This window comes from Ictalurus punctatus, chromosome 15, assembly GCF_001660625.3.
Source record: "Ictalurus punctatus breed USDA103 chromosome 15, Coco_2.0, whole genome shotgun sequence".
Lineage (NCBI taxonomy): Eukaryota > Metazoa > Chordata > Actinopteri > Siluriformes > Ictaluridae > Ictalurus > Ictalurus punctatus.
The window spans coordinates 17,805,994-17,832,512 of record NC_030430.2 but is presented as its reverse complement, the minus strand read 5'-3'; the positions used below and the strand labels follow the sequence as shown (position 1 = coordinate 17,832,512).

General features: G+C 42.0%; 1 protein-coding gene across 5 annotated transcripts in view; it reads right to left on the bottom strand.

The window, feature by feature from the left end:
- The window catches only part of agrn (agrin), a 271,614-nt gene that overhangs the window by 123,016 nt on the left and 122,079 nt on the right, over nt 1-26,519 (bottom strand). For all 5 annotated transcript variants that reach the window (XM_053686553.1, XM_053686554.1, XM_053686556.1 and 2 more), the window contains one exon: nt 10,242-10,457. In XM_053686553.1, coding sequence (XP_053542528.1) covers nt 10,242-10,457 — 216 coding nt within the window. The remainder of the gene's footprint in view (nt 1-10,241; nt 10,458-26,519) is intronic.

The following is a 26,519-nucleotide window of genomic DNA, read 5'->3' as shown; positions in this document are numbered from 1 at the left end:
TTGATTTATATAGACATTTTAATAGTATATTAAGAACATTAGCTATTTTTGCACTGCTGGCAGACTGGTGTGTCTCAGTGGCACGTGATTGGTTACGTTTTTTGTGGCAAAAAAGTACATTCTTTATGTGTGAGGCCTTATGTTTGTAAGATTTCCATAAAAATGCACATATGTATCCATCCATCCATCCATCCATTTTATATACCGCTTATATACACCCTGGACAGGGTGCCAATCAATCGCGGGGCACAATCACATACACATTCACACACCCATTCATACACTACGGACAATTCTGGACATGCCAATCAGAATACCATGCATGTCTTTGGACAGGGGGCGGAAACCGGAGTACCCAGAGGAAACCCCCGCAGCATGGGGAGAACATGCAAACTCAGTACATGCAAGGCAGCACCAGGAATCAAACCCCCAACCCTGGAGGTGTGAGGCGAACGTGCTAACTAACCACTAATCACATATGATTAAAGGTGATTGGCTGAAATGTGACGTCTAAAAAAAAAACACATGTAAAGCTTATGATATTTACTGTTTGAAAATTTCATAAATTAAATGTCATGAATATAAATTTGCTGCTATATAAATTACACCCATGCCTAATAGACATTTGCAGCTTCAGGATAAATCATACACACACACACTGAGTTCACCTGGTCAGTGATAAATGGCTACATTACTTAATGTGGCATCAGATAGCTCAGTCTAAATGATATCATCGTAAAACTCAGGATATGACATCACCACACCACATTTAACAGGTTGACGTCAGCCGGACTAAATATACTAGGTGAAGTGTGAGGCTGAGGAGCCGTGTGGAGATCCTCCAGCAGATGGAGTGGGGAAGCCGATGAGGAGGAGACGATGGGTGTGAATAAAATCCCATGTCACATAGACAGGTGAGAATGTGTGTGCGTGAGAGAGAGAGAGAGAGTCACACTCTCTCACTCTCACACACACACACACACACACACACTTGCACACACTTATCCCCCCCCCGCCGACCACCACATACACACACACACTCACACATTTATATGACATCACACATTTCCACACACACACACACACACTTCCCCACGCCACACATTCCTCCTTCCCTCATTCACACTCACACAGAACGGGGCGAGAGAGCAAACGCTCATTTGCACGAGACGGAGACAGACGTGCAGCCAGAGAACGGCTAAGTCAGAGCCAAGGTCTGTACAGAAAGCATGCATGCCCTAGAATTTTTTTTCTCTGGTTTAAGGTTAATAAAAGAATAAAACTCTAATATATACAGATTTAAATGTGGTACTGTGATGTAATTCTTAATGCTTAGGCCATTAGTAATGAAAGAAAGGGAATGTTTAATAGAAATGCAGAGACCAAATCACGTTAAATCCTGACATCCTTCTCCACTAATGGCTCTTAACTGTGGAAGCTGCTACCATTTTTCAGGTCATGTTTGTTTATAATGTGAGGTCAGAGCTTTTACAAAATCCAACAAGTCTGAAGAATAATTGACTTCTTTCTTTTATATATATATATATATATATATATATATATATATCAGAAACTTAGCATTACAAAATGATGTTAAAATGGTAGCTGTCATCAGGGTTGTTTTTTTTTTTTTTTTACAATTAAAATAATGATTTGGGTGAATTGTACTATTTACTGTTCATTTATTTATCTTCTGTAACCACTTTATTTGGACGTGTAATGGTGAATGAATCCCAAAAAAACTGCACCACCATGCCGCCTTACTACTTAATGGGTATCTTTTTTTTTTTTTTTTTTTTAAACACAATTTGTTAATCTTAATGCTCCTTTCATCTCAGTACCATACAGTATTACTATCATTTGTGCCACTACAAACGTCAAACTTTTCCAGCTCCAATGGCGGGAGCTTTCTCTCCACAGCAACACCAATCCAGAGGTGGCAACATTGCTAACCAGAAAATCAGAATCTGGCCACTAAAACTGTAGTGCATGCCAGTGGATGGGATGCCAACACTATAAACGATATAACACACTGGTTGAACTGATATTTAACTGCAATACACGGAAGCTGCTTGGATTTATAAATAACCAGCGTATAATCTTACTTAATATGAACGTTACAAAATGAACATAAGTTCATGTACAGTCTGCAGTCCAGCACATGTTCATGTTATACTACAGGACGCAACAAAGTTCTTCATATATAGGGGACTACGAAAATAACGGTTGTGCCTTCGTGAGTGGATGTTCGTGGACGTCCACTTCTCGGTCGGTGCGCAACACTTCCAGTCTTTTTGAATTTGTTGAGTTTGGCAGCAGTGTCGTGTGTGATGTGTTTGCCACATTTCCTGTTAAAGTCCATCGCAACCATGCAACTGCTTCCCGATCCAGCCATGAGAATGATTTCAATATGGTTTTCTTTGGTGAAAGGCTAACGGAAAATAATTATAATACAAACAAGTATGAAACATTTTGGGAGACATTTTGATTTAGAAAAAAGTGTTAATTTCCCTAATATATAGACACCCTGTGAATCGACTACAATGGTAATTAAAGATAGTTACCGTTTATTAACTGATTAATGTGTAGACATTTGTAGCAATACTTGTAGACGTTTGTGTCTGAGCATCAGGACACTATAAGCATGGTCTTTCCAGTTGTATAATTGATATCAAACAGACCTGACTCATGTCATGACCCCCTACTCAGATGTAGCTAGAATTATTTTGGTAGCACATAGACTGATTGATCTTGTGATACTGTTGCGATTTCGGATCAACCGTACATTAGTAGGTGTTGATCTGATTGCTGTGAGGTTGTCAAGCAACAGCAACAAGATAAATGTCAGGTGTGACTGCTAATTAGCAGCTTCCGCATGTTTTTCTGAGCATAGAGTTCACTATTGTGCTTTGTTGTTTTCTATTGGTTCAAAAAAATGAGGTTTGCAAATTCCCAGGTCAAAGTTAATAGACAGATGAAGCTGACATGAAGTGAAAGTCCATCCATCCATCTTCTATACCGCTTATCCTTTTCAGGGTCACAGGGAACCTGGAGCCTATCCCAGGGAGCATCGGGCACAAGGCAGGGTACACCCTGGACAGGGTGCCAGTCCATTGCAGGGCACAATCTGCAGTGAAAGTAAGAACTATTCAAAGAAAATGTGCGATTTTCACATCCTGTGTCCTTTCCCCTTCCGTGAATTGGTTTTCCTGCTGAGTGACTTTTATCTAGCTGACAAAATAAATAAATAAATAAATAAATAAATAAACACCTCTCATATTGCCGTAGCAAACAGTCAAAAATCGTATATAATTATAATGAGTCTATACTGGTTACATATACATTACAGCAGAGTGAAATTCTTTTCTTCACATATCCCAGCTTGTTAGGAAGTTGGTGTCAGAGCGCAGGGTCAGCCATGATACAGCACCCCTGGAGCAGAGAGGGTTAAGAGCCTTGCTCAAAGGCCCAACAGTGGCAGCTAGGTAGCACCAGGGCCTGAACCCTCAACCTTCTGATCAGGTACCCACAGCCTTAACAGCTAAGCCACCACTGACCCGTATATGCTACGGCTAAGCCACAGATGTTGGCACCTCTATTATTTGCACACCATAACCAGCTCCATCTATCCCACTCGTGTTTATTCCAAACCACCGAAACCTGTCAGCATTAGCCAAATCTAGAAGAAGAGCTTCACGCTTTGTGCATCCAAAACAACTGAGGGGAATTTTAGAGCATCTCCACAGCGGGGATCATTTTAAGCATTTAGCCTGAGGCCAAACACGACTGAACTGAGAAATCAGATGCTTCTATCGTCAGGGACATCTCACCTCCCATAGCTACACTACAGGGAAGAGCTGTACCAGTGCTATTACTACAGCAGACATCGCCAGCTGTTGCTCTTCACCTCACAATGTGACAAGTGTGAAATGACGAGGAGCGAGGGAGACGTGGGCGAGAGAGGTGTTTGTGTTGAGTGCGTGTGACTAGGTCTTCAAATCCAGTTCGCAGGTAAAGGATTATGGAAATAAATTGCGCCTCGTCAGTTCAGAAACTGCCAAGAAAAGGACAAAACATTGATTTCTCCATTAGAGGTTTACTACACCATGCAGTCCAATATCCTCATTTGAATGAGAAGAAGTCAACAGTTTCCCAATGAGGCAGAACTGATGCCATTTCTCTGCGAGACGTTTGAGAGTTTAAGACACTGAAGAGGAACCCCAAATGAGCTTTAAAAAAAACAAAACAAGCATCACATATTCTCTTTCATTTTCTCCATGGTAATTAAAACCATCAGAGAAAACGCCATCTCATTTTCCCAAATGTAACTAATAAACTCCCCGGACAAAAGCAGTCACATCCACTATTCACAGCGCCTTATCATGCGATATCAATAGGTTACGCACTTTGACAAATGTAGCCTAAAAATGTATTGACGAGAAGCATTGATAACGATGAATAAATGAATGAACAAATCAAAAGAAAGACACGGGATTAGCATTTTCAATGGCAACAGGAACCTGGACAAAAGAATTTGCCGGTGAGTCACAACATACGATTCAACAGATTCAGTAGAAAAGTGGGCTAAAATTGACAGGAACTACCTTAAGGCACTGCAGGCATCCTTACCTGAGAGCATTGTCACTGTTAATAATGTGAGAAGAGGAGTAAGCTAGTATTAGGAAACTAATTTTCTTGTCCAATGTCCAAACTAATTTTCTTGTTATCATGTTGTTTGTAATCCTGTAAGGAGTCAATTCTTCCAATACTTCTATATGAGTCGTACTGTATACCTCATGGTTGGTTATTTGACATTCTTTCAAATGACAGGCAACTATACAACCCTGTAATAACCTCTTAATGACCAAATAACACACAGACACATTCACACAAACTATTCCCGGATCAGTAATCAGACATTCGGCTGAAATATTATACTCTTTCTCAATCTCAGAGACAGTGCATGGTTAAGTGTAAAGCAAACTTCAAATCCCAAGGTAGGGTTTTAAGAACCAAAGCCCATAAAGAATTTCCAGATCTAATCTAGACTCTTGGCCAGGTCTCCTACTGTGGGATTTTCCTGACATAAGTAAATATAATTAGGCTGAATTGCCTTGTTACCGCAGGGAAGACGATCTACAGTAGATAGACTAATGTGTGGAAAATACTCGGAAATATGCAAGTCCACTAGACGACGAGTTTGTCTTAATATGTGCAGTGTCTCGTTAATATTTATAATTATATTATTTAACGAACAGTGAGACATTTCATCCATGTTGTCATGGTCGAGGTATTTTCCATGACTGGAAATGAAATGCATGCAGTTATAGCTTTTACAGGATGCATAAGAAACGTAGATTGCATGTTTTCTAATTAAAGTAAGTGGATTAGTCATAAAGCAGATTTAAAACATCTGTTCAAAATGCTGTGCTAAATGCCATGTGGGAAAAAAATTAAATAAATAAATCAAAACTACACACCAATTACTGCTCTCTACTGCTTTAGACAACAACATATGTATATAATACGCAATAAACCATTCCCAAAGCATGACTTTAGTATTTTAACATTTTCCCATTCATTCTTAACACCAATAGAACCACTCAATACTAAGGGCTTTTTTAAAGCACACCTATTATGGTTTTGAAACGCGCCTAATTTTGTTTTAAAGGTCTCATACAGTAGATCTACATGCATCCAATGTCAAAAAACACTTTCATGTGCTCATAATTTAAACTGCAGCATTACCTTTTGCCTCCAGCGTCACAAACGACTCGTTAAATGATCCATTCTAAAGGATTCATTCTAAACTCCTCCTTTCAGAGAGCATACTCTGCTCTGATTGGTCAGAGGTCCCAGTGTGTTGTGATTGGTCTACCGTTGTCGGCGTGTTTCAAAAGGGAAGCGCCCATTACCATAACGAGTTTCTGCTCCGTCTGTTCGTGAGTAGTCAATCAAGAACAGAGGTGGGGCTTTTTGATACAACCCTACGTAGATTAGTACAGGAAGTAAAGTCTGGAATTACTAACGACTCGTTTCAGCTGTTCAGAATCGGTTCCTTCTTTAGGGAGTCAATAACTCTGTTTGTCGTGCGCGTAGATTTTTTAAAGTTTGCAGACTTTTTAGATTCACAAACAGCTCTATAACACACTACATAAACGGTAATACTTGAAAAACCATAATAGGTGCACTTTTTTAAAAAAATCATAAAAAATGGGACACAGATGAAGCATATCTGTGGTCTGCTGGTAAACTGTTCCAGAGCGTTGTTGCAGTGAGCGCAAAAGTAGATTTAAAGAAAGACAGAGAAAATAAGGCAGAGGAAAGGGATGTGTTAGAGAAACGAGCGTTTGAGTGAATGGTGCAAAGGGCAGTGACAGTGAGACTTCTAGATGTGCTGCGTACACACAAACAGAGCAGACTCGGAGTGAACTAGTCACTGATCTACCACCTGCTCGGATGTCCTGCTGCTCTTTTGACCATCCAGCACTGGTTTGCAACATGCTGTGATGAGCCCCGCCAAAACTGCCTCTCACACACAAACACACACACACACACACACACACACACACTTATACAATAGGCCTCATTTATCAAACTGGATACGAATGATTTTATTACACAAGAAATGTGATATTCATGAAGATCTATTTAGTTCGTCTCACTGAACCCCAATTGATCTTCGAATTGTATAATTGCAAAAAGTTACTGCAATTTTACATATGGATTACTCGGTCAAGTTTAAATCGCTTATTTACTGCAATTACCCGCACAAACTTAATGAAAGTTTTGTGACACCCAGTCGTTTCACATGAATGACTTTGAAGAAGAAAAAAAAAAAGCAATCCAAAAGAAATCCAAAAATGAAGACAAATAAGACTTGCAACTCAACAGAAACGCCAAAGTATAACAGGAGGAAGAATTTCTGTGTGTGTGTGTGTGTGTGTGTGTGTGTGTGTGTGTGTGTGTGTGTGTGTGTGTGTGTGTGTGTGTGTGTGTCTATGATAGCTGATGTGCTGCAGGAGCTGACCTACAACACTGGAAGATTTAGCACAAGTTTTCAGCTGACTGTGAGCTTTTCCTATTATGGACTTTTGTGGGCGTCACTAAATGCAAACTGAACTGTAAACCGCACAGAAATTGCAGTTGTTTTTTTCCCCCTGTATGAAAACATTTACACAATGCTTTAATAAAAAAAAAAAAACAGATAAATGAGGTGCAATGCCACAAAAAACCCCACACATGCACCTTGTCACTTGCACAGACAGCTAAAGTCTATTTGCTCACTTAAGGTCAATATGTTTTTAGATCACTCTAGCTGATTAAAACAGCGCACACCTTCTCTTCATCTCCTCCCTCTCTCTTTCTCTCATCCCAGCCCCCTGTCTAAGCCGGTTCCTTTCTTCAAAAGAACCGGCTTCTCTGCGTGTGTGCTAGTTATGTGAGGGAGGAGGCGAGCCACTGTGACGAACACACTGCGCGTTTCATTAAGGAAATGACCGGGAGGCCGCTGGCCATTAGCAACCTGCCGGTCGTCCAGAATGAATTCGCATCAAGTGCTGTGTTAATCAAGTGCTAGCACAGCGAGAACAGACTTTTATGCGCGTGTAAGTAGTGTGCTGAGATAACAGGTAAAGGCCCTTCACTTCACTTGCGTCATGCTCTTTCTCCTACTGCTAGGCGCGAGAGGCAGCTAATTAGAGCTGCAGGAAGAATACAGAGGTTGCGTTCCACTAGACTTTGAAATTACTACTTATGCCGGCCAGGCACATGGACACAAAACGTTCTTTAATAACGGGGTCAGACCTGAAAAAGCATCATTTATGACGACGTTTCTTTCCTGAGGAACTCCCAGTGAAGCTAATGCACATTGTGATTATAATAATACATGATTATTACTGACACACGTTGTTGTTGTTGTTGTTGTTGTTTTTTATAACGTGGCATTGCTATTTTGCAGGCGCATTCTCCAGAAATGCAGGATATAGACACAAAACATGATACGCAATACAGTTGTTGGATATTATAATTATGGTATGAGGTAACTGAGTTATGTAAGGCATAAAGGATATGACATCATGGGGTGGTGTGAGGCATCTCAGTGCAAAGCAGAGTTACTGTTACAAGCCTTATAACAAGTGTGTTATTCCTCTTACGCCACAGAAATTTATCAATGATGACAATTTTCGTTGATTACTGAACAACACGTCTCACTTTTTAACCATTTATATTTACCTTTAACTCAACGTTAGGCGGTTAAAGTTTCTATCTTTACATATATGCCTTTTGAAAAGACTCGATTTCAATTACTCTTTGTTTTAATAGCCACTTAAGTAAGTGTAACCGAAGCACTGCTTTTCAACAAATTTTATGCAAAACGTAAGGCAGATTTGTTTACACCTGAAGTATTTCCATACATATACAGTGTCTCTGCTTTTCAGTGACAATTCCTCCTAACTCACATTCTCGCTTCTCTGTGCTTCTTTATTCCCTCATACATGTCCAGCATCTTTTTCGGTCTAATAACTAATGATAGCAGTTAGAGCTGCAACAACTAATCGATAAAATCGATAATAATCGATTACGAACATCATTGTGAACGAATCACATTACCGATTAGTCGGTCTGCACGCAGTGCGTTTACACACTACGTTACTTCTGTTCCGAAAACACGCTTTGGAGAGTAAATACTAGAGTTATGTCCCAAATGATGTACTATACACTTACACTATGCACTATGTACTCTACCATCTAGTGTATGAAGTTCAGAAAGGTAACACCGTCTCAAAAGGAACTCTAGAGGTTGTTTTAATAACCGGAATTATAAGCCACTAGCTAGCTGACTTCCTAGTCAACGGCACATGACGTCATACGCACGTAATGTAATATAACGCCGCTAACTTTAGCCAGAGTCACCGACAATGACTTTCTTCAGTTTACTGTCTATGTCAACATTACCTTTTGTAAATAGTAATGCATAAATACTATTATATAAGTATTTATGCATTATTTTTATGGATGCACAAAAAGCACAGAATTAAACTACAGTCCTAAATGAATAATATATATTCTGGTGTGTGTCTGTGTGTATTGGGTTCTTTTCAGTCTTATATAATTGGACAAACAGTTGTGTAAAGTTTTAGTCTGAACTTCATATTTGTAACATTCTGTTTGTGGATTTTATTTTAAATAAACGGAAAAATGGTGCTGAAAGCCTACCCCCATCCGATTAATCGAAAAAATATTCGGCCAACTAATCGATTATGAAAATAATCATTAGTTGCAGCCCTAATAGCAGTGTTTAACTGTTCAAATGTGTGTGTTTATGCTCTGCATTCCTAATCTAATGACACAGAGGGTGTGTCTCGATCTGCTCCCTAGATCCCTAGGTCCTGAATCAGTATATCGTGTACACGAGTTCAGGCCCTGGTAAGGACCCTGGCTCGCTATACATAGGGACACTGATAACTCTAATTTCCAGCGATATGACTACGTTCTCACGTCGTAAAATGTCACCAAAGTGATTTATATGTCATATAAATTTGTTCGCTTAATCACAAGCGTTTCCGCCATGGTACGTCAAGCAGGACCGTCAGCTAGCTGGTGGATTCATTTTTTAAAATCATTATGTTAGACTCAAATCAACACGTTAGACTCAAACAAACCGTGTATAGAATGTCAAATTCTAGTTAAAAATCACTAACGTAAATAATCATTTGAGAGCTATAATAATGCTAACACTCTACTTACATTTGTAGACGGAAGTTGGCCGAGAGTTCAACCTTCGTTTTTTTTCGAGTTGAAAGGCTTCAGAAATCGTGATGTCATGTCCTGTAAGGGAACATAGTGAGCGTCGATGCTCCCTGGTTTTTGCGGTGCGTTGTGGGATTTTTTTAGCAAACGTTCCAGTGCGCTCGAAGGACTTTTTTGCGATTGAAACAGCCCTTAAAATGGCCGACTCCCTGATCACTGCCCTGACTACTGATCTAGGGAGCTGACTGAGACATACCCAGAGTCTGAGAGCAAGAGACTGAGAGTTCGCCAGTTTCAGTGCCAGGTTTATTCCTGATTTTTGAGCCATTTTCTTATCGCAGTCCCACACAATGTGCATGTTGCGGAAACTCACATTGTCATAGTGTTAAATACTGGAAATAATACTCTGCTCTACTCTGGCTTGTGTGTGTGAGTTTGTGTGTGTGTGTGTGTGTGTATGCGTCACAGGATAGATAGAAGGAACTTACAACACTGGCCCTTGCGCATCACCTTGATGCGTCTCTGAGTGTTGCACTGAGCCTTCTCCAGCTCACACTCGTTGGAGTAGGTGGAGGAGTCCGAGCCGCACACAGGCGCCACCACTGAAGGACACGCCACCTTCTTACACACACACTCTCCTTTCGAGGGGTCGGCTGAGTCTCTTTGACACATCGCGCCGAAGCCACAAAGCTTTCCCCGGCAGCCTGTAGACAAACACACACACACACACACGGGCACAATCAGAATGAGAACATTTACAAAGTCAGGGTAGAACATTACATTTAAATTTACAATATTGTAGCGATGCTAGTAAAAAATGCTAATCTCCATAAAATCCATTATAGTAAGTATAAAAACACAGAAGGACGAATGCGAAGGACGAGTTTTGTAACTAGGCCTGTCACGGTGTCATTGTTTGTCATGCTGATCTTTTCAAAAAGACCATCTTTAAAAAAAATAAATTAAAAAAACCCAGTCAAGTTCCCCTTACTCCAGTGGTTCTTATCCCTTTTATGTCGGGCTACAACTCCCTGAAATTTTTACAACCCCTTCTGTCTGGAATACATCATACGACATCAACGTCTGTTTCTCTACGCCATGGATGCAACTGCATTGAATACCCTTTGTGCAATCTGATACTGGAGTAAACACGTTACATTGCTACCTCTAGCTATGTCATGCACAACGTTTAGAAGAACATGGCATTGCTGACTATCCATCCATCCATCCATTTTCTGTACCATTTATCCTAATATGGGGTTGCAGGGGAGTCTGGAGCCTATCCCAGGGGACTCGGGGCACCCTGGAAGGGGTGCCAAGCCATCGCAGGGCACACTCACACACCCATTCTCAGGCTACGGACAATTTACGTATGTCTTTGGACTGGGGGAGGAAACCGGAGTTCACTGAAGAAATCTCCGAAGCATGGGGAATCAAACCCCCAAACCCAGAGGTGCGAGCCAGACGTGCTAGACACTAACCACTGGGGCAGCTGTGACTCAGGTGGTAGAACGGGTTGTCCACTAATTCCCACATGACTCCACAAGCCGAAGTGTCCTTGGGCAAGACACTGAACCCCAAGTTGCTTTGCATGGCTCTCTCTCTCTCGTTTCCCTGTTTATCCCTCTCTCCTCATTTCTTTCACTGTCTTTCTTTCTTCCTCCCTCATTCTCTCTCTCTCTCTCTGGACAGGCAGAAGATGGAAGGGCTTGAGCACAGACTGTTCCTGATCACTGACTTCCAACATTTCAACTACACACACACACACACACACACACACACACGCACAGAGCTCAGTGTCCACCCCTCTCCTCTTCTGTCACGTCCAGTACTGTCAGGTGAGTGTTCACGTCTGTGTTATCTGTTCTCCCCTTTTTTTTTTTTTTTTTGGATGTAGGAGTCGCACGGATGCTTGACTGACACCCATCCCATACACCCACAATGCTTTGTTACAGAGAGAACAGCATCGAGCCCTACACAAAGTCAGGATAGGTGGACACATGTGTATGTGTGTGTGTGTGTGTATGTGTGTGTGTTTAAAGCAGCTCGTGCTGTCAGAACTTGGTGCTGTCAGTCTGACATGCATAGGTGCCCACAGTTGTTTTGAACACGGTGCCTGTCACCCCGGAAAGGCTGCTTGAAATTCACCGGTGTAACACAGGCCGGAATCAACACATAGGATACACACTGGTACACGCTCGAATACACGAGTACACACTGTACGACTCTTCCGGTTCAGTCTAAAAGGAGCCCTGCGCTCGAAGAGCTGCTTCGCAATTTACAAATGATAATTAATTCGAATAAAATCCTCTCAGATGAGTGAACGCACTTTTTTCATCCCCAAAACCAGAATTGTACATGCGTGCTCCGTTATAGACGGAGCAGGAACATCCTCTCATTCCACGGATGTTTCTACACGTTCTTGTCTCTCCCTAATCAGTCTGAGGTATGCGAGTGAGGCGACGGAGACGGACCGAGCAACAGGAACTGGTCGAGTCGAAAGCAGCTTGGATACAAGATGCCAGTTCTTCTGCAGGCACATCCCGTGAAAGGCTTCAAGACCACTTCAAGAGCTATGCTTGCATGATCAGAAGTGAGAGAAAGAGAGAAAGACAGAGAGAGAGATGAACGAGATGGAGGGCAGAAGGAGGATGAGAATAAGCACTCCGCATTTGTGCATATTCAAGATCAAGCAATGCAGAATGCATAATGCCACTGGATGGCACCGCTGCATGTTAAGTGGGGTGATGGAGGATGGTGGAGGGTTTTTACACACACACACACACACACACACACATATACACGACAGCTTTCAAAACCATCCTACTCTCTGCAAGAGGGACAACAGAGACAAAAAAAATGAATAAATGAAAATCCAGTGCCCGCATATGCAATGAAAGCTTCGAATATTTAAATGTGAAGTGTAAAAGATCCATCATACATATCTAAATCTGGTGTATAATTTAAGCACTGGGTTATTTTGATGTTTATAATATAACTACCCTCTACCATTGGTTGTCTGTCACACGCTTGTTAAGGTCTGCATCGTAATTGTTTATTTATTCTACTGAGAATGTGTGTGGCCAGGTTTCACAATGCATGATGCACAATGTTCCTGTGGGATAAACCCGTCAGTATATTTCCTCCCCAAAACAAAATACAAATATGGAGGAGAATATGTCTGTCTCCGATCCATCTCAGCACTGATCGAACCCCTATACATTCTTTGCTTCGTGCTTATTTCCCAAGCATGTGATGCCACAGGATTGGCTGTGGGGAATGTGTTGCCATGGCAACAGCCTACGAGACGATGGGGGGACGAAACGGTTGCGGGTTTGACGATCGGCACCGTGCGCACTTGCCGTTTGAAGAGTGGAATGCTTAAGCCAGTTCTTGCATTGAAAGAAAAAAAAAAGTATGAAGACTAGATTTGTCGCAGCAAGGGTTTTTCAAACTTATACGTACAAACAAAAAGCCAGTTTCAGCTACGTACATGAGGAATAAAACACGACACGAAGCCCAACAGGAAGTAGTGTCGCTGTTACCACCCTGAAGTTGGCTATGTCTCTATAACAGAACATTTTTATTGTTCTCATAAAACAGCAATTTGCCAATGATTCAATTTATAACGCTTTTTATCCATTTCTTATAGTGGAGCGTCGAGGAAACGCTCGTTTCTGTTATCATTTATGTGATACTACAGCTTTGTGAGAAGCTGACGTTTCCACACCTCTCTCTCTTTTGAAGTTAATAAGGATTTTAAAAAACAACAACAACAACAACACAGCTTGTCAAGTTACAGAGAAACTAGAAAGCGCTGGAAACTGGAAAGAGTCCTTCTGATCATTACAAAGCTCTGGCACTGGAGACCCCTTACATCCTTAGAGAAATCAAAGCGAGACCATATCTACATTAATATGTTTTTTTTATTATTATTATTATTTTGTTATACAACGTTTTAATCCGTTTATTATTAGCTTTAAATCATGAAACAGGGGGGCACGGTGGCTTAGTGGTTAGCATGTTTGCCTCGCAGCTCCAGGATTGAGGGTTCGATTCCTGCCACCCCGACTGTGTGTGCAGAGTTTGCATGTTCTCCCTGTGGTTTCCTCCCCCAAGTCCTGCGTTGTACGCTGATTGGCATTTCCAAATAGTTTGTGGTGTGTGCGATTGTGTCCTACCCCACAGTGTCCCCCTGAGATAGGCTTCAGGCTCAGCAGCCCTGTGTAGGATAAGCGGTACAGAAAATGGGTGGATGGATGGATAGATAATCCAATAAGTCCTTGTGAATGAGTTGTTACTATAGAAACGATAACATTTCAGATTGAGTCCAATAATATAAAGTTATGATTTGAATTACAGTCAAAAGCTACTGTCAGAGCTGCTGTTATAGACATTTAATTAACACCAATCTGATTTGAAATTCAGCCTCACTGTGGTAAAATGTCAGCTGGATGAGCGCTAGCTTGTGTCTCCTGAGATTAGAAGATTGGAAATCTAATTTAGGAGTTATGGCTAACATTTCCTTTTCATGCAGAAGTAATGGAGGACTCTGGAGGGCACAGCCACTCATTCCCAGTGAGTGACCAAACACAAACAGCTGGAAAAGATGTCGCAGCTGATACACGATACTGAGATTTCCTACACATCTCTTCTCCTCCGCTCTGTTTAGCCATTACTGACTATGCCACAGCTATGCACTAAGACTCGAGCTCGATCGTACACACCTGAGCACCGAGGCACATCTGCATGCACGCTGGAGTTCACTGCAATCCAATCTAGGACTCAGCTTTACAACTCATCTTTCCTGCACTCCGCTCATTCCCTTGCCCCCCCCCTTCTTTTCTATTCCATTTCATTGCTTGTTATCAAAAAGTAAAATGAACAAATAGAAAGAAAGAAAAAACAAAACAAAAAAGGGGGCGGTTATTTGATTCGGTTGGAGTTATAGATAGTGTAGGGACTTTTGCGGGACCCTTCTATTTTCTCATTTCCACATATATAAAGGTTCAGTCGATTCGCTCTCTCTCTCTCTCTCTCTCTCTCTTGCTCACTCTCTATATCTCCCTTACTGCTCCTCAATGTCTGCTTCAGGCCCTGACCTGGCTTAGAGACACCCCGGCTTATTTAGAGCTGAGTTTCAGAGAAAAAAAAAAAAGAAAAAAAAAGAAAAAAGAACAACCCTCCTCCTACACAGGACAGGCTAGGCCAGTTTCTAATGAAAAGAAGCTCCAGAAAGGAGAGGTGGGTGAATTGGAGGAGAGTCAGCCATGCCTTATCCTCGGATGTACACCAAGAAGATGTACACGACCCAGCGGTGAAGGGAGACATTGTGATTGCTTGGTTTAACCAAAGACGCAACTGGTAGTCTAATAAAGGCCACGGGTAAACGTGAGAGCATTCAGTGTGAACGTTAAGTCCATGGCTGCACAGAGGTGATGTTTTTTCGAATGGACACCTAAAGAGCATGGGAGGCTACACTAGCAGAATATTTTCAGAAATCTACTATTTCTGTCACCCTGCATCTCCAGCACGAAGGCACGCAGCCAAACACTGCTAAGATTACAACTAGAATATGCACGAATGAACCACCATGGCACTGGTGCCCTGCGAGATTCAATTATTCAAGCCGTCAAAAAGAGAGCGAGCGAGACAGATAGAGAGCTTGCTTCTTGTTCAGTCGCTCCATCTCTTCCATGCCGAAAGTTCTTTCATGTTCTCCCTCGTTTCCTCCGCAGCACATTCGCCACCCTCCACCCCGCGCTAAGCACTGCTGTGCCCCGTGGTCCATCCTCATCATCACAGGATGCAGTTCATCTTTTTTCCCCATCTTTTTTGGTTTTTTTTCCATACTCACTTTGCTTCCTACCACCCTCTCATTCTCTTTCATCAATCCTCGTTTCAAACCTCGTTTCATTTTATTTCTCCAGATGGTTTAAAAATAGACATAAATGAATACAGAGAAACAACAAAGAGCAAAACGGAAAAGAACAACAAAAGAGATTTATTTGCTTATTTGCTTAGTGGCTTCCAATGGCGATGCTCCTAATAATAGCAGCTTATGTTGAAAGGGGGAAGGGAGCAGGACTACACAGTACTGGAACTCACCCGTTCTAGGGTGCCTCTTGGAGAGAAACCAAGCGATGGCCAGATGGCTCTCTGCTGTACGCTTAGGAATACTGTAAGCGCTCCCAATCCACAAATATGCTAAATATTCTAGATATGTGTCGTTAGACCAAATGTTCTTCTTCGGCATTAATATCATTAGCTTTATACCATCACCATTCATTTAGCATCATTCTGTCATTATTAAGTGGAGGTGTGATCTTTTTTAAGACTTAGATTTTTGATTGATTTATTTATTTTTAAACCTTCACTTTATCCCACTGCTTTACATCCCTGATAGCAGAAAATTCACACTGTCATATCTCACTTGGAACTCCACCCAGGACTGATTCTGGGATCGTTTGGGTTTGATTTCACACAGAGGAATTCCTTCTGAACCGTGGATCGGTTGTGTGATTCCATACATCTCTTTTGTGCATTTGGAAAATGGTAGGCACTACCATAGGGCTTTTCCCCCACTTTGGTACCAACACTGAACTGGTGAATGATAATGGTTTTTGTACGCATAGCATGTCATCATGCAGGAATACCTCCAAAAAACGAGGAGCTGTTCTCATAATACGGTCCGTCCAGGATTTTGCGACCAACAAACATCACGGCAAGACAATTTCACGCAATCCCAATTTCACCAAATCAAGTAGTGTTCCTCAAAGAAAGCACAAACCCTGCAAGTTGCATCACGAATTTTTTTTGAGGGGGGGAATCACAGCAAAATCAAGCATTTTAGCCACAATGATAACAAATTAAAACTATGTGAAAACCTATATGGACTGATATAAGAAATTTGTAGCCATGTAGGCCATGTGTTTATTGTGATATATTTTCAGCCCAAGCCCTCACACCTAAAAGGTGAGCTACTTACAGTGCTCCAAGGCTAAGAAAGTATGGTTTTATACATCGGTAAGGCATCTGGTCTCCTCTGCTGACCATAACGACCCTTTCCTTGTTGTCATGAAACTTGAAACGGTAACCAATTGCATTATTCGAGATATTATTGATCCACACCTGATTTGAACCATGCACCGGTTTGGTGGAAACCCGGACTAGTTTGGAACCCCAGACTACTGTTTTCAAGGGGACCGTGTATCAGTTTTCTGGAGCACTCCCAGGCTCAAAATCGGCGTTCACGCTACGTAAACTCTCTGGACAAATGACAAAAAGTGTGTCCAAAAAAGAGACACTAAACAAGTCATTAATAAATGTGCTTCATTAGCATTAATGATTGGGAACGTCATCCAAGTCTACAATCCGCTTATTTCTTCACTGCTAAAAAAAATTTAAAAAATCCTACATGATGAGTGGACACAGTGATGGAGAGCAGCATTCACTGGAGTGGTCATAATGATTTCCTGGTGTTCCACCTGCCAGTAACATCAATCCCGCCAACAAACCAGGATGACAGGGTGACACACCCCCCTGCAGCCGGGCCAACTGGTGTCCATCTCTGCCAGACAAAGAGCTTAGCCCACCCTCTTCCATCCCTCTCAACACCCTGATCAATACTCCCACTGCCGATCAATGCCTCCACAAATCACTTCATTTTCTCTTTTTCTTTCTCTCGCACTCTCTCCTCAGACAGCCGGTACGGACACAGAACGAGAACGAGCCAAGGAGTGAGAAAAGAGCCGGCTGTCACTATAAAATGCGACCTGCTCCCTCGCTGCTCCCCAACCAAAGAGCAAGTAAGCACAAAATAAAGCCCATTAAATGCTGGCCAGTATTTCAGAATGAGAGAGCTCATTTTAGCTGCTGTCAAACACTGCCTTGTTTTTTTTTCCCCCTCTCTCTCTCTGTCTCTCTCTCTCTCTCGCTTCCTTTTTTCTTCTTAATGACCCTAAAAAGTGAATGCAGCTTATGATTGGGTTATTTAGAAGAAATCAAAGCAAGCTGTGCTATCCATCAGTCAAGTCCCTCCAGAGAATTATACACTATAAAGATATTGCACATGCAATATTTCCATAAAGAAAGAGTTGACCAACGTATAGATTTTAAAACATACGTTCCCATAGCTCGCACTAAATTAATCATCATCGGAATGGAGCTCTTTCTGCTCTTTGGATTTTCTTTATTGTCTTGTGACTCATTATCGTTTCTGTTGGCGGTGTAAAATTACTCTAACCCTGGCCAAGGAACCAAATGAATACGCCGGAGGTACAAACTGGGCAGGACAGTGAAGAAATACTCGATTTTGTCATTTTAGTTCATTTACATCCCAATGTAAATGCTAGTGCATACCAGTGCGGGAGCTTTTTGTTTGCTAAATTAAAACTTACCGCTAGTGGTGGGCGATAAAGCAGCGGAAACGAGGCAGCTCTAGAAATCTCGTGTGGCAGATTATAAGACTTCTAATGACCGAGCTGCGATGAAAGAAAAGGACTCTTTGCTAACGACGTCAATCAGCACAATCGAGGCACGTGCGTTCTAAGACCACCGATCTCAACTTGCGACCAAAGAATTGGCTTACGAGGTGCAGTATTTTTTTGCGACATGAAAAAAAGCACGCTGTTAACCCGCCTATATATAAAGCTTCGTCTCGATTATTATACTCGATTATGACGCAATATCAGAACTGCAGCTTTCTCTAAATATACTCAATCAATTGCAATTCTTTTCCCTTGATTGAAAAGAAACCTGCTAGTAACTCATTACAGCTGTCCGGATGTGTGAGTTTTATCATCCTTGAGAAACTAACACGGTTACTAGGTCTAAACTTATATTTTTAGAAAGCATGTGTCATGTTCTGTTGTAAGAATGTTTAATTGAGTACACTTTCAAAAAGCAGGGAAGGCAAACCCATGCATAGCAAAATGGTGGTTGGAACAAGTCCCCAACGTCCCTAGCATATGTTGTGCCTATGGTGGTACTTTTTGATGTGGCATCGTAAAGAGCTCTGAATCTGCTTCTTGTTAAGCAATGGCACATGGAAAATTACAGGGAAAAGGGAGGAAGAAGAAGCAGTGGATGTGGGATCTAAAAAAAAAAAAAACTTATTAGGAGCAAAGGTATATCTTCTGTGAAATTAGCCTTCTGCTAACAGGGATGGTCTCACATGTACACCTTAAAAGTTTCTCTTGCTTTGGAATTGCTGCTCTAATCCTAAAGAGTCATCTGTGCTTATCCCAGGACTCATATTCACAATATGAACATCCTTTCAACATGCTTAGTACTGTTTGTCTTTACTCTTTTACAGCGTTTGCCTCGCATTTCTGGGGTTGGAGGTTCGACTCCCGCCTCTGCCCTGTGTGCGGAGAGTTTGCATGTTCTCCACATGCTTTGGGGATTTCTTCCAGGTACTTCAGATTCCTCCCCAGTCCAAAGACACGCATTGTAGGCTGATCGGCATCTCTAAATTGTCCATAGTTTGTTGGCACCCCGTCCAGGGTGTTCCCCGTGGGCCGGAAATCGGACCTCCAACCCTACGATTAGTGGACAACCCGCTCTACCACCTGAGACACAGCCGCCCATACACACATTATATATATATGATCTAAATTTTGGCCTGTGTCACCTTTTCACTGTTGTTAATTTCCATGAGATCTATTCACAGCTGCCTTTGCGTACACACGTTCTGACACACAATACACTACACATAGCTACACACTAAGCATTTGATAGGCGAGCAACAGCCCATGGGCACCTGTGCACTTCTTCCCCATAAAGTATTTCTGGCAGTTTGTGACCGGGCATATTGAATTACATTCCTTTCAGATCCACTGGATAGTTGTTTTTTTTTTTCAAACGGAGACCACATGATCAGGCACAAATGCACAGGAATTTATGTCCTGAGTAACTGGTGTGTGTGATTAAATTTATACTTCTTTCAATAAAGCTGTCTCTTTGTATGGTTTGAGAAAGGCCAGTTACAGCCTGAGTGAAAGCTATGCCAGACCCAAGCAAAGAGGGGGCTGGAGATCTAGTCTACAGTATAGTCCGGCATTACAAGTAACGGACCTGATGACACCAATCTTTCCTCACTCCTAGAGTAGCATCTGACAGGAAACAGCACTTCTCCTAATGACATCATTTTAGACACTGAGTATATGCAATGGGGGGGTGGGGGGTGAAATCGGAAAAATAAAAGATTCAGTGTAAGTGAGGCGAGGAATATGAACAGTGAAGAGTGGGGGGAGCAGGCGCAAGCCAGGCCTTGTGTAATCGCACCATGATCAGAGCTTGGCATCAGACAAATGCCTGTCCATGTCAGGACCCCAGCAGGACACGTTAAACCCAATTACTGTGGTGAGGAAGCATTCCGTATCCTCCGGCCACATCGAACTCCTGTACTCATCGCTCCAGCCTTGGCACACCATCATTGCAAGCGGCCATGGCTCAGTAGTAGCTGTGCACAGGAGTGCCTGAATTCCCAGACAGGTTTCCACCGTGTATAGAACAGATGGAGCGCTACACCCCCACCTAACCAGTTACACTATCCATTTAGAGCCCTCTGATGGTGAGAGAGATAAAAGAGAAAGCACGACGGATAGAAAAGTGGAGAAAGACCAGTACAAACAGGTCTGTCCTCATTTAAAAAAAAACACCTTCCAGGTTTAATGTTTGTCGTCACTTGGAAATACGTGTACTTTCCTTGCCAACGGAGCCATCAATTCCTGCTTAATTGACACCCCAAATAAAACGTGTACAGCATAATTAGCAGATGCCCTCAATAAGCACTCTCCATGCTAGGGAACATGAGTATCAGTGGGTACCTTTCATTCCGCCTTTCCCGTGCCACGGAGTTTTGAAAATAAAGCAAAGGCCAGTGAAATGAACTGGAACGAAAAATGGTGCATGGCTAGGGACCTGGAACATTACATTATCATGTAACTATTTCCTCTAAACCATCTGGGAGAATGCCTCAATGGACAGGTAAAGAATAGGATATAGAGAAGATTGATTTATGAATGGGTATGGAGTGGACGGACAGAGATTGACAGGCACCCACGGGACCTGGCAGGATCAATAGAGGCTTTTCAAACAGGCTCAGGCAGTCTGTTCAGAGGGGGGTTGTAAGATGGAGCAAAGAGTCCCTGATCCCCAATTACTCAAAAAAAAAACTCCTCAATGTCCTGAGCGCATCGCTGTGAAAAAGTCTCCTGCAGCAACTGGATTGATGACGCTGAAAAGAGTCTGTGTTTTCAAAAACATCGCTCGGCTTGTATCTGTGCTCCAAGCATTCGTACCTGTGTTCGCATTTATACCTTAAGTAGAGGTGGCCTAAAGCGGAAGATGTTTTTGTTCTTGTTGTTGTTGTTTCTGACAGTTCCTCAACCTCATATCACTTGAGAGATTTTTAATCCTGCTTGGAGGGGTTTTTTTAATTTTTTTTAATACCTGCCGGCAGTATTTCCGAACTAATTTAACTGTTTCTATTTCACAAAATATAAACAAACTACTAGCCTAAGATAAACCATCGAAATCCTGAGCAGGCTCTTATTAAGGAGTGCCACACTTGCAAATGATTCTTTTGTCTCTAGAATGAAGCAGATGTCCTGAAAGCCTTTCTTGCAAGCGAGCTAAAACAGTAGTGTGTCTCCTATTGTATCTGTATTCGTCTAGAGCGTGTTCTATCCGAATAAAGTATTTGTACTTTCCCTGTGCTTTGGGGGTTTCTTCCAGTTTCCTCTCCCAGTCCAAAGACTTGCATTGTAGGCTGTTTGGCATCTCTTAAATTGTCCATAGTGTGTGACTGTTCCCTGTGATGGGTTACATCACTCTAATGCCCCAAAGGTATTGTACTGACTCTTTCAGTTCAGCACTTTCACTGAGAACATTGTACACTGTTACATTTTTGTAAAAGTGTGTCATCCCATTACGCGGTTGGAAAGACACTCGCCTGCGAGAGCAACTGATGCCCGCAGGTCTTTGTGCACTAGCATAACTCTACTAAGTGACTGCAGCCTCGGGATTTTGTGCAATAGTATCCGCAGCCACTGGAACCGGTAACGCGCACTCTGAATGCTGCAGCTGCTCCAGAATACAGGGAGACCACAATTGTTTCCCCAAAGCTGTCCTTACACTTCAAGCACATCCATGATGCCATCAACCCCCAGAGAGAAAATATTATCCCGGAGAAAAGAGCCGCCAGCAGATAGAAGCGATAACTGAATTCAACTTTTACACGAGATACATCTCAGAGACAGGTTAACTCCCACATCGCCACGGTGAACGAGAAGCTTTTTTTCCCACTCCTCTCTGCTTCTCCCTCGATCCTGCCTCCTACAACTCTCACATCCACAGGAGTCTCGAGATCTGTAGCAATCAGACAGAAGTCCCAGAGGCCAAGGTTTGGCTGTAGACACAATAGAAATGTAATGACAGAAAAAGAGGCAATTTTGTAAATGGACCTCGCTCTTTCTCTGCTTCGGCCTGTATAAAAATGCATCTCTCTCTATATGTAGCGTGTGCAGTGGCGGATAAAAGATAGGATTGTGATCTGAGTCACAATCGTGCCCTCTGCATCTCTCATCTCAGCACTACCACTCTCTCTCCCATGGCGCACTAGAATAATTAAGAAAATTAAACACACCCCAGTCTGATTATGATAGCACATTAAAGGAAATACCAATAGGGATAATGTCAAGGAAAAATCCGAAACAAATTCCATTCCATTCCTAGCCTCGCAGAGACTGCTAGTGAGTTAATGGCTTTCCAAGTGCCAAATGTCATATGCAGGAATGTGACGTGTTTTACATTAAGTGCACTTGAACGTGATATTTCATCCTTTTTCATTGAATAATGCGGCTGAAAAATCTAGTAAAGTGAATGGTGACTCAAACCTCACTTTGAATAAATGTTAATGCGTGAGAAGATCTAAATGGGTTGCAACGGAGACGATCCAAACCGGGGTGCTATGAATTACAATGAGACAATATGTAAGCATGAGCAGCCATATGAATAAGAGCAGGATTATCAGGAGTACGTAATGTGTTTTACTGAATAAAAAGCATTTAGAACAGTTATAGTATGTACTATACACAGCCGGAACATTGTGATTGCGAGTGATGTGCTCGAGAAAAAGAAACGTTTCCGATTTGGCTGTAAATTCCGAGCTGGGAACAGCTGTTAGGTGGCTGCTGTTTCCGAACACATTTCCAATTGCCATTCCTCTCCACAAATTCAATATCCTTAGTGACAGAAAGGTGCCATAATATATGCCTATCACCCTTCTCGGTTACTCGCCCTCCCTTTTTTTTTTTTTTTTTTTTTTAAATGAGGTCATCTTCAACATCCATCCATCCATCACTCTCAGACAGATCCTGCGTTCCACCTTCCACCCTCCCTCTTTTGTGCTGGACAGTCATTGGTCCTGTAACCAGTGAGGCATTCAGGCACTCATTAAAGGTGCTTGAGGGAGTTTATAGATGGGTCTAGATGAGAGGACCCACCTGTAAGAGGTCCCTGAACCTGAAGGGCCATGCAATGGCTGCATAGAGGCCACAAGAGGGCTGATGCTGAAGAGCAAAAGGTCGGCATGAATTGTGCATGAATGTTTGAGCGATGAGTGTTGCCATGGCGACGCGTTCCTGCGCCTTTCCTGGCTCCAGCTGGGCCTCATCTGTGCTCTGTGACTAGCTGGAATGGAAGAGAGCAACCGATGCAGACATGCATAATCACCAGTGGCAAAAATCCGCCATGGTGCTGAACATTAACTTTCAAAGAGAGCTCTCAAAACTGGAACAATGAGAAATACCTCTCAGCATTGCAGGTGTGGGAACTAGATCTGAGAATGTGAGCATACGAGTAGCGGTGAATTATAGAAATAATGATATTATGCCAACTGGGACTGAGGCGTGCTGAGCGAGCAGACGTGCCTGTGTAAGTGTGCATATGTGCACATTCATCATATTTGACCTAAATATGCTTTCTTTCGTTGTTGTCATACAGACAAACGCATACAAACACTACTCATTCTGTCACTAAAGGGTCTGTCTTTTTGTTCCTCAAATCTAAGCCTCTATTATGGACCCACGTTTTTTTTAAACATCCTCCATCACTGTATAGAGCTCTCGATCGGTAAATCGATTCTTTGTGGGCGTTTATTTTCTAAAATCACAATCACTAGCGAATAATGTCACACGAGAGGCAGCTAGAGTGATTCAAGGCATCCAAAGAATATGGAAATTGCACAGCTGATCAAAATTCTGCACAGAGAAAGCCACGCAGCAGTACAGAAGATGACACCCGTTTCGGTTTGCACTCACAGAATGCCAAGAGCACACTAATGCACAGGTATGATTCTACAGCGGAAGAATTTGCTCTTCTGATCCAGGCTAACAAGTCTCATTTTGCTTTACGGACATATCTGAAAGCACAGTAAAGAGAAGTAGGCTAGCCTGAGCGATCAAAATGATCATCACACTACAGCCAGAAACTCAGCTATTGTGTCCCGTGGTGGTCCAAATAGTTTTCACTTGATTGAGATAAACAGTGAGTGACTACGTTTACATGGACAGCAGTAATCTAATTATTGACCTTATTCTGAATAAGACAATATTGTGATTAAGGTGTTTACATGAGTCGCTTTTAGAATATTCTGCTCATGTTCAGGTTTTACATGTTATAGAACATAGATCAATTAACGGCACACGTCATTACGTCCCCGCGCCACGACATCCGACGTTCCCTCCAGAATTTCACGTATCATACAGTTCGTCTTCGTTATGGCACCGTATACAGTTTTTCATTTTTAATTTTACGAAAGCTTCAAGTGCAGTTCATTATTTGTCATGCTGTACGTGCAAATGGACGAATGCTTGAAGCCGTGGGCTGCGTCCCAAACCGCATACTTACCAACTATATAGTAGCTGAGATACATGTATTTCTTCTACTATATAGCAGGTAAGTACGCGGTTTGGGACGCAGCCGTGCTCTCTTGTTTGCCGTCAAACGGTTGAGCACTGCCGTGTGTGTACGTGTCCTGTCGCAAAATGCGGTGAAAACTCCCACATGACGTTAATAGTGTGATTAAGGTGTGTACATGTCTGTAACGCACTTCCATAATGAGAATAAAACAGGAGCACTCCACATGTCTTAATTCCATTTGTGTTTACTTCGAGTATGACTTTAATCAGATTTAGGTAATAAAAAATTGCTCTTTACATGCTAGTTTCTTAATCACAGTATTGTCTTAATCTGGTTGTCTTAATTGTCTTAATTAATAGTGGATTATTGTTGTCCATGTAAATGTACTGAATGTTCACAAGTCCAAGTCTTGTTTTCTTGTATATTAAAATGTTTTCCCAGATCTGACTTCCTGTCAGATCCCTATTTATCCCTATTGAACTATGCCTACCTGTGTTTTGAGCTTGACCATGGTCTCAAATTTATACTGTAAGTAAGTCTATGCCCTTGCATCCTGCATGTGCATAGACTTACTCTCTCACAACATGTGCTCTCACAGCATGCTACGACAACAGACTATGCCACGTCTGTTTTATTTGATGAGCTACATAAATTAACATACAAAGGATTTGCCATCAAATGCACTTGTGTCCCATTCAGGGTGAATACCAGTGTTCCCGGGATAGGCAAACTAGGATACAGCGTTACTGAAGGTGAATTAAAGAATAAATGAATAATGTAGACTGGCAGTTTTCTTGTATTCATCAGGCGCTTATTAGTTCTCTTCCTTTTTAAAGTGCTCCACCGAAGAGCAAAACTAGACACCACCACCAAATATGTTTTAAAAAGTTTGCCATTATCAGTGGAAAAGACATTCACTAATTATAAGAGTTTAAAAAAAAATTTAAAAAATATGTATGCTGTAGGGATAGCAAATACAAACAGCTTGCTACGTTGAAGGTCTGACAACACAGTGCTTTCAGGACAAGCAAACAGAAGAAAATGTTCAAACCTGCAGAGATCTGAGCAATCTAAAAATATGTTTCAGGAAGCCTTGCTGTCTAACAAACGTTTGAACTATGTACTCTGTGATTGTCAGTGAAACCGGCTTTTGCGTACTGTTACTCTGCACAAAACTGTTGACCTTGCAGGTTAAATAATCTGCCATTCATGCCACTTTCTCGCTCCTCACTTCAGCCCTTAATTATTCCTTCTCACACATGGATGATCGCCAGCATAGAAAGCCTTTGTCAAGACTCTTGTAATTATTATCTTCAACAGTTCCGGCTAAAATAGCCTAATGAGGAAGACTGCTTCTTTGGAGTGCGCAAAATGAACAAAACAACCTTCAGGCACTTCATTTATAAGCTGAGATGCTGCATTTAAAGTAGATCCTGTGAATATAAAAAGCAGAGATTAGGCTCATATGTGTGCATAGCCTTGAATGTATCAGTGGTTGGTTAAATAGAGATGCACACTTGATGGTTGGATCCTGGTGGCAAGAACCCTGGCAGGTGAAGCCGTTCTTATTAAAAAGGCGTCACTTCTTGCTCTGCCACATGGAGCGCTTGAGCATATGGCCATTCTAGTACATAATCCCCTTCTCCAGGAAGGTTTTACATACCACACGCACGTCACACACACCAGCATTACCCCCCAGCGGCACCACAATGTCAAAGATCTGGGATGAATATAGAAGCACACACCCTGATACTGCCATCTTTGGAGTTCTCTACCACCCACACACACACACACAAACACACAAATTCATATGCATGTGCAGAGCTGCACTGGTATAT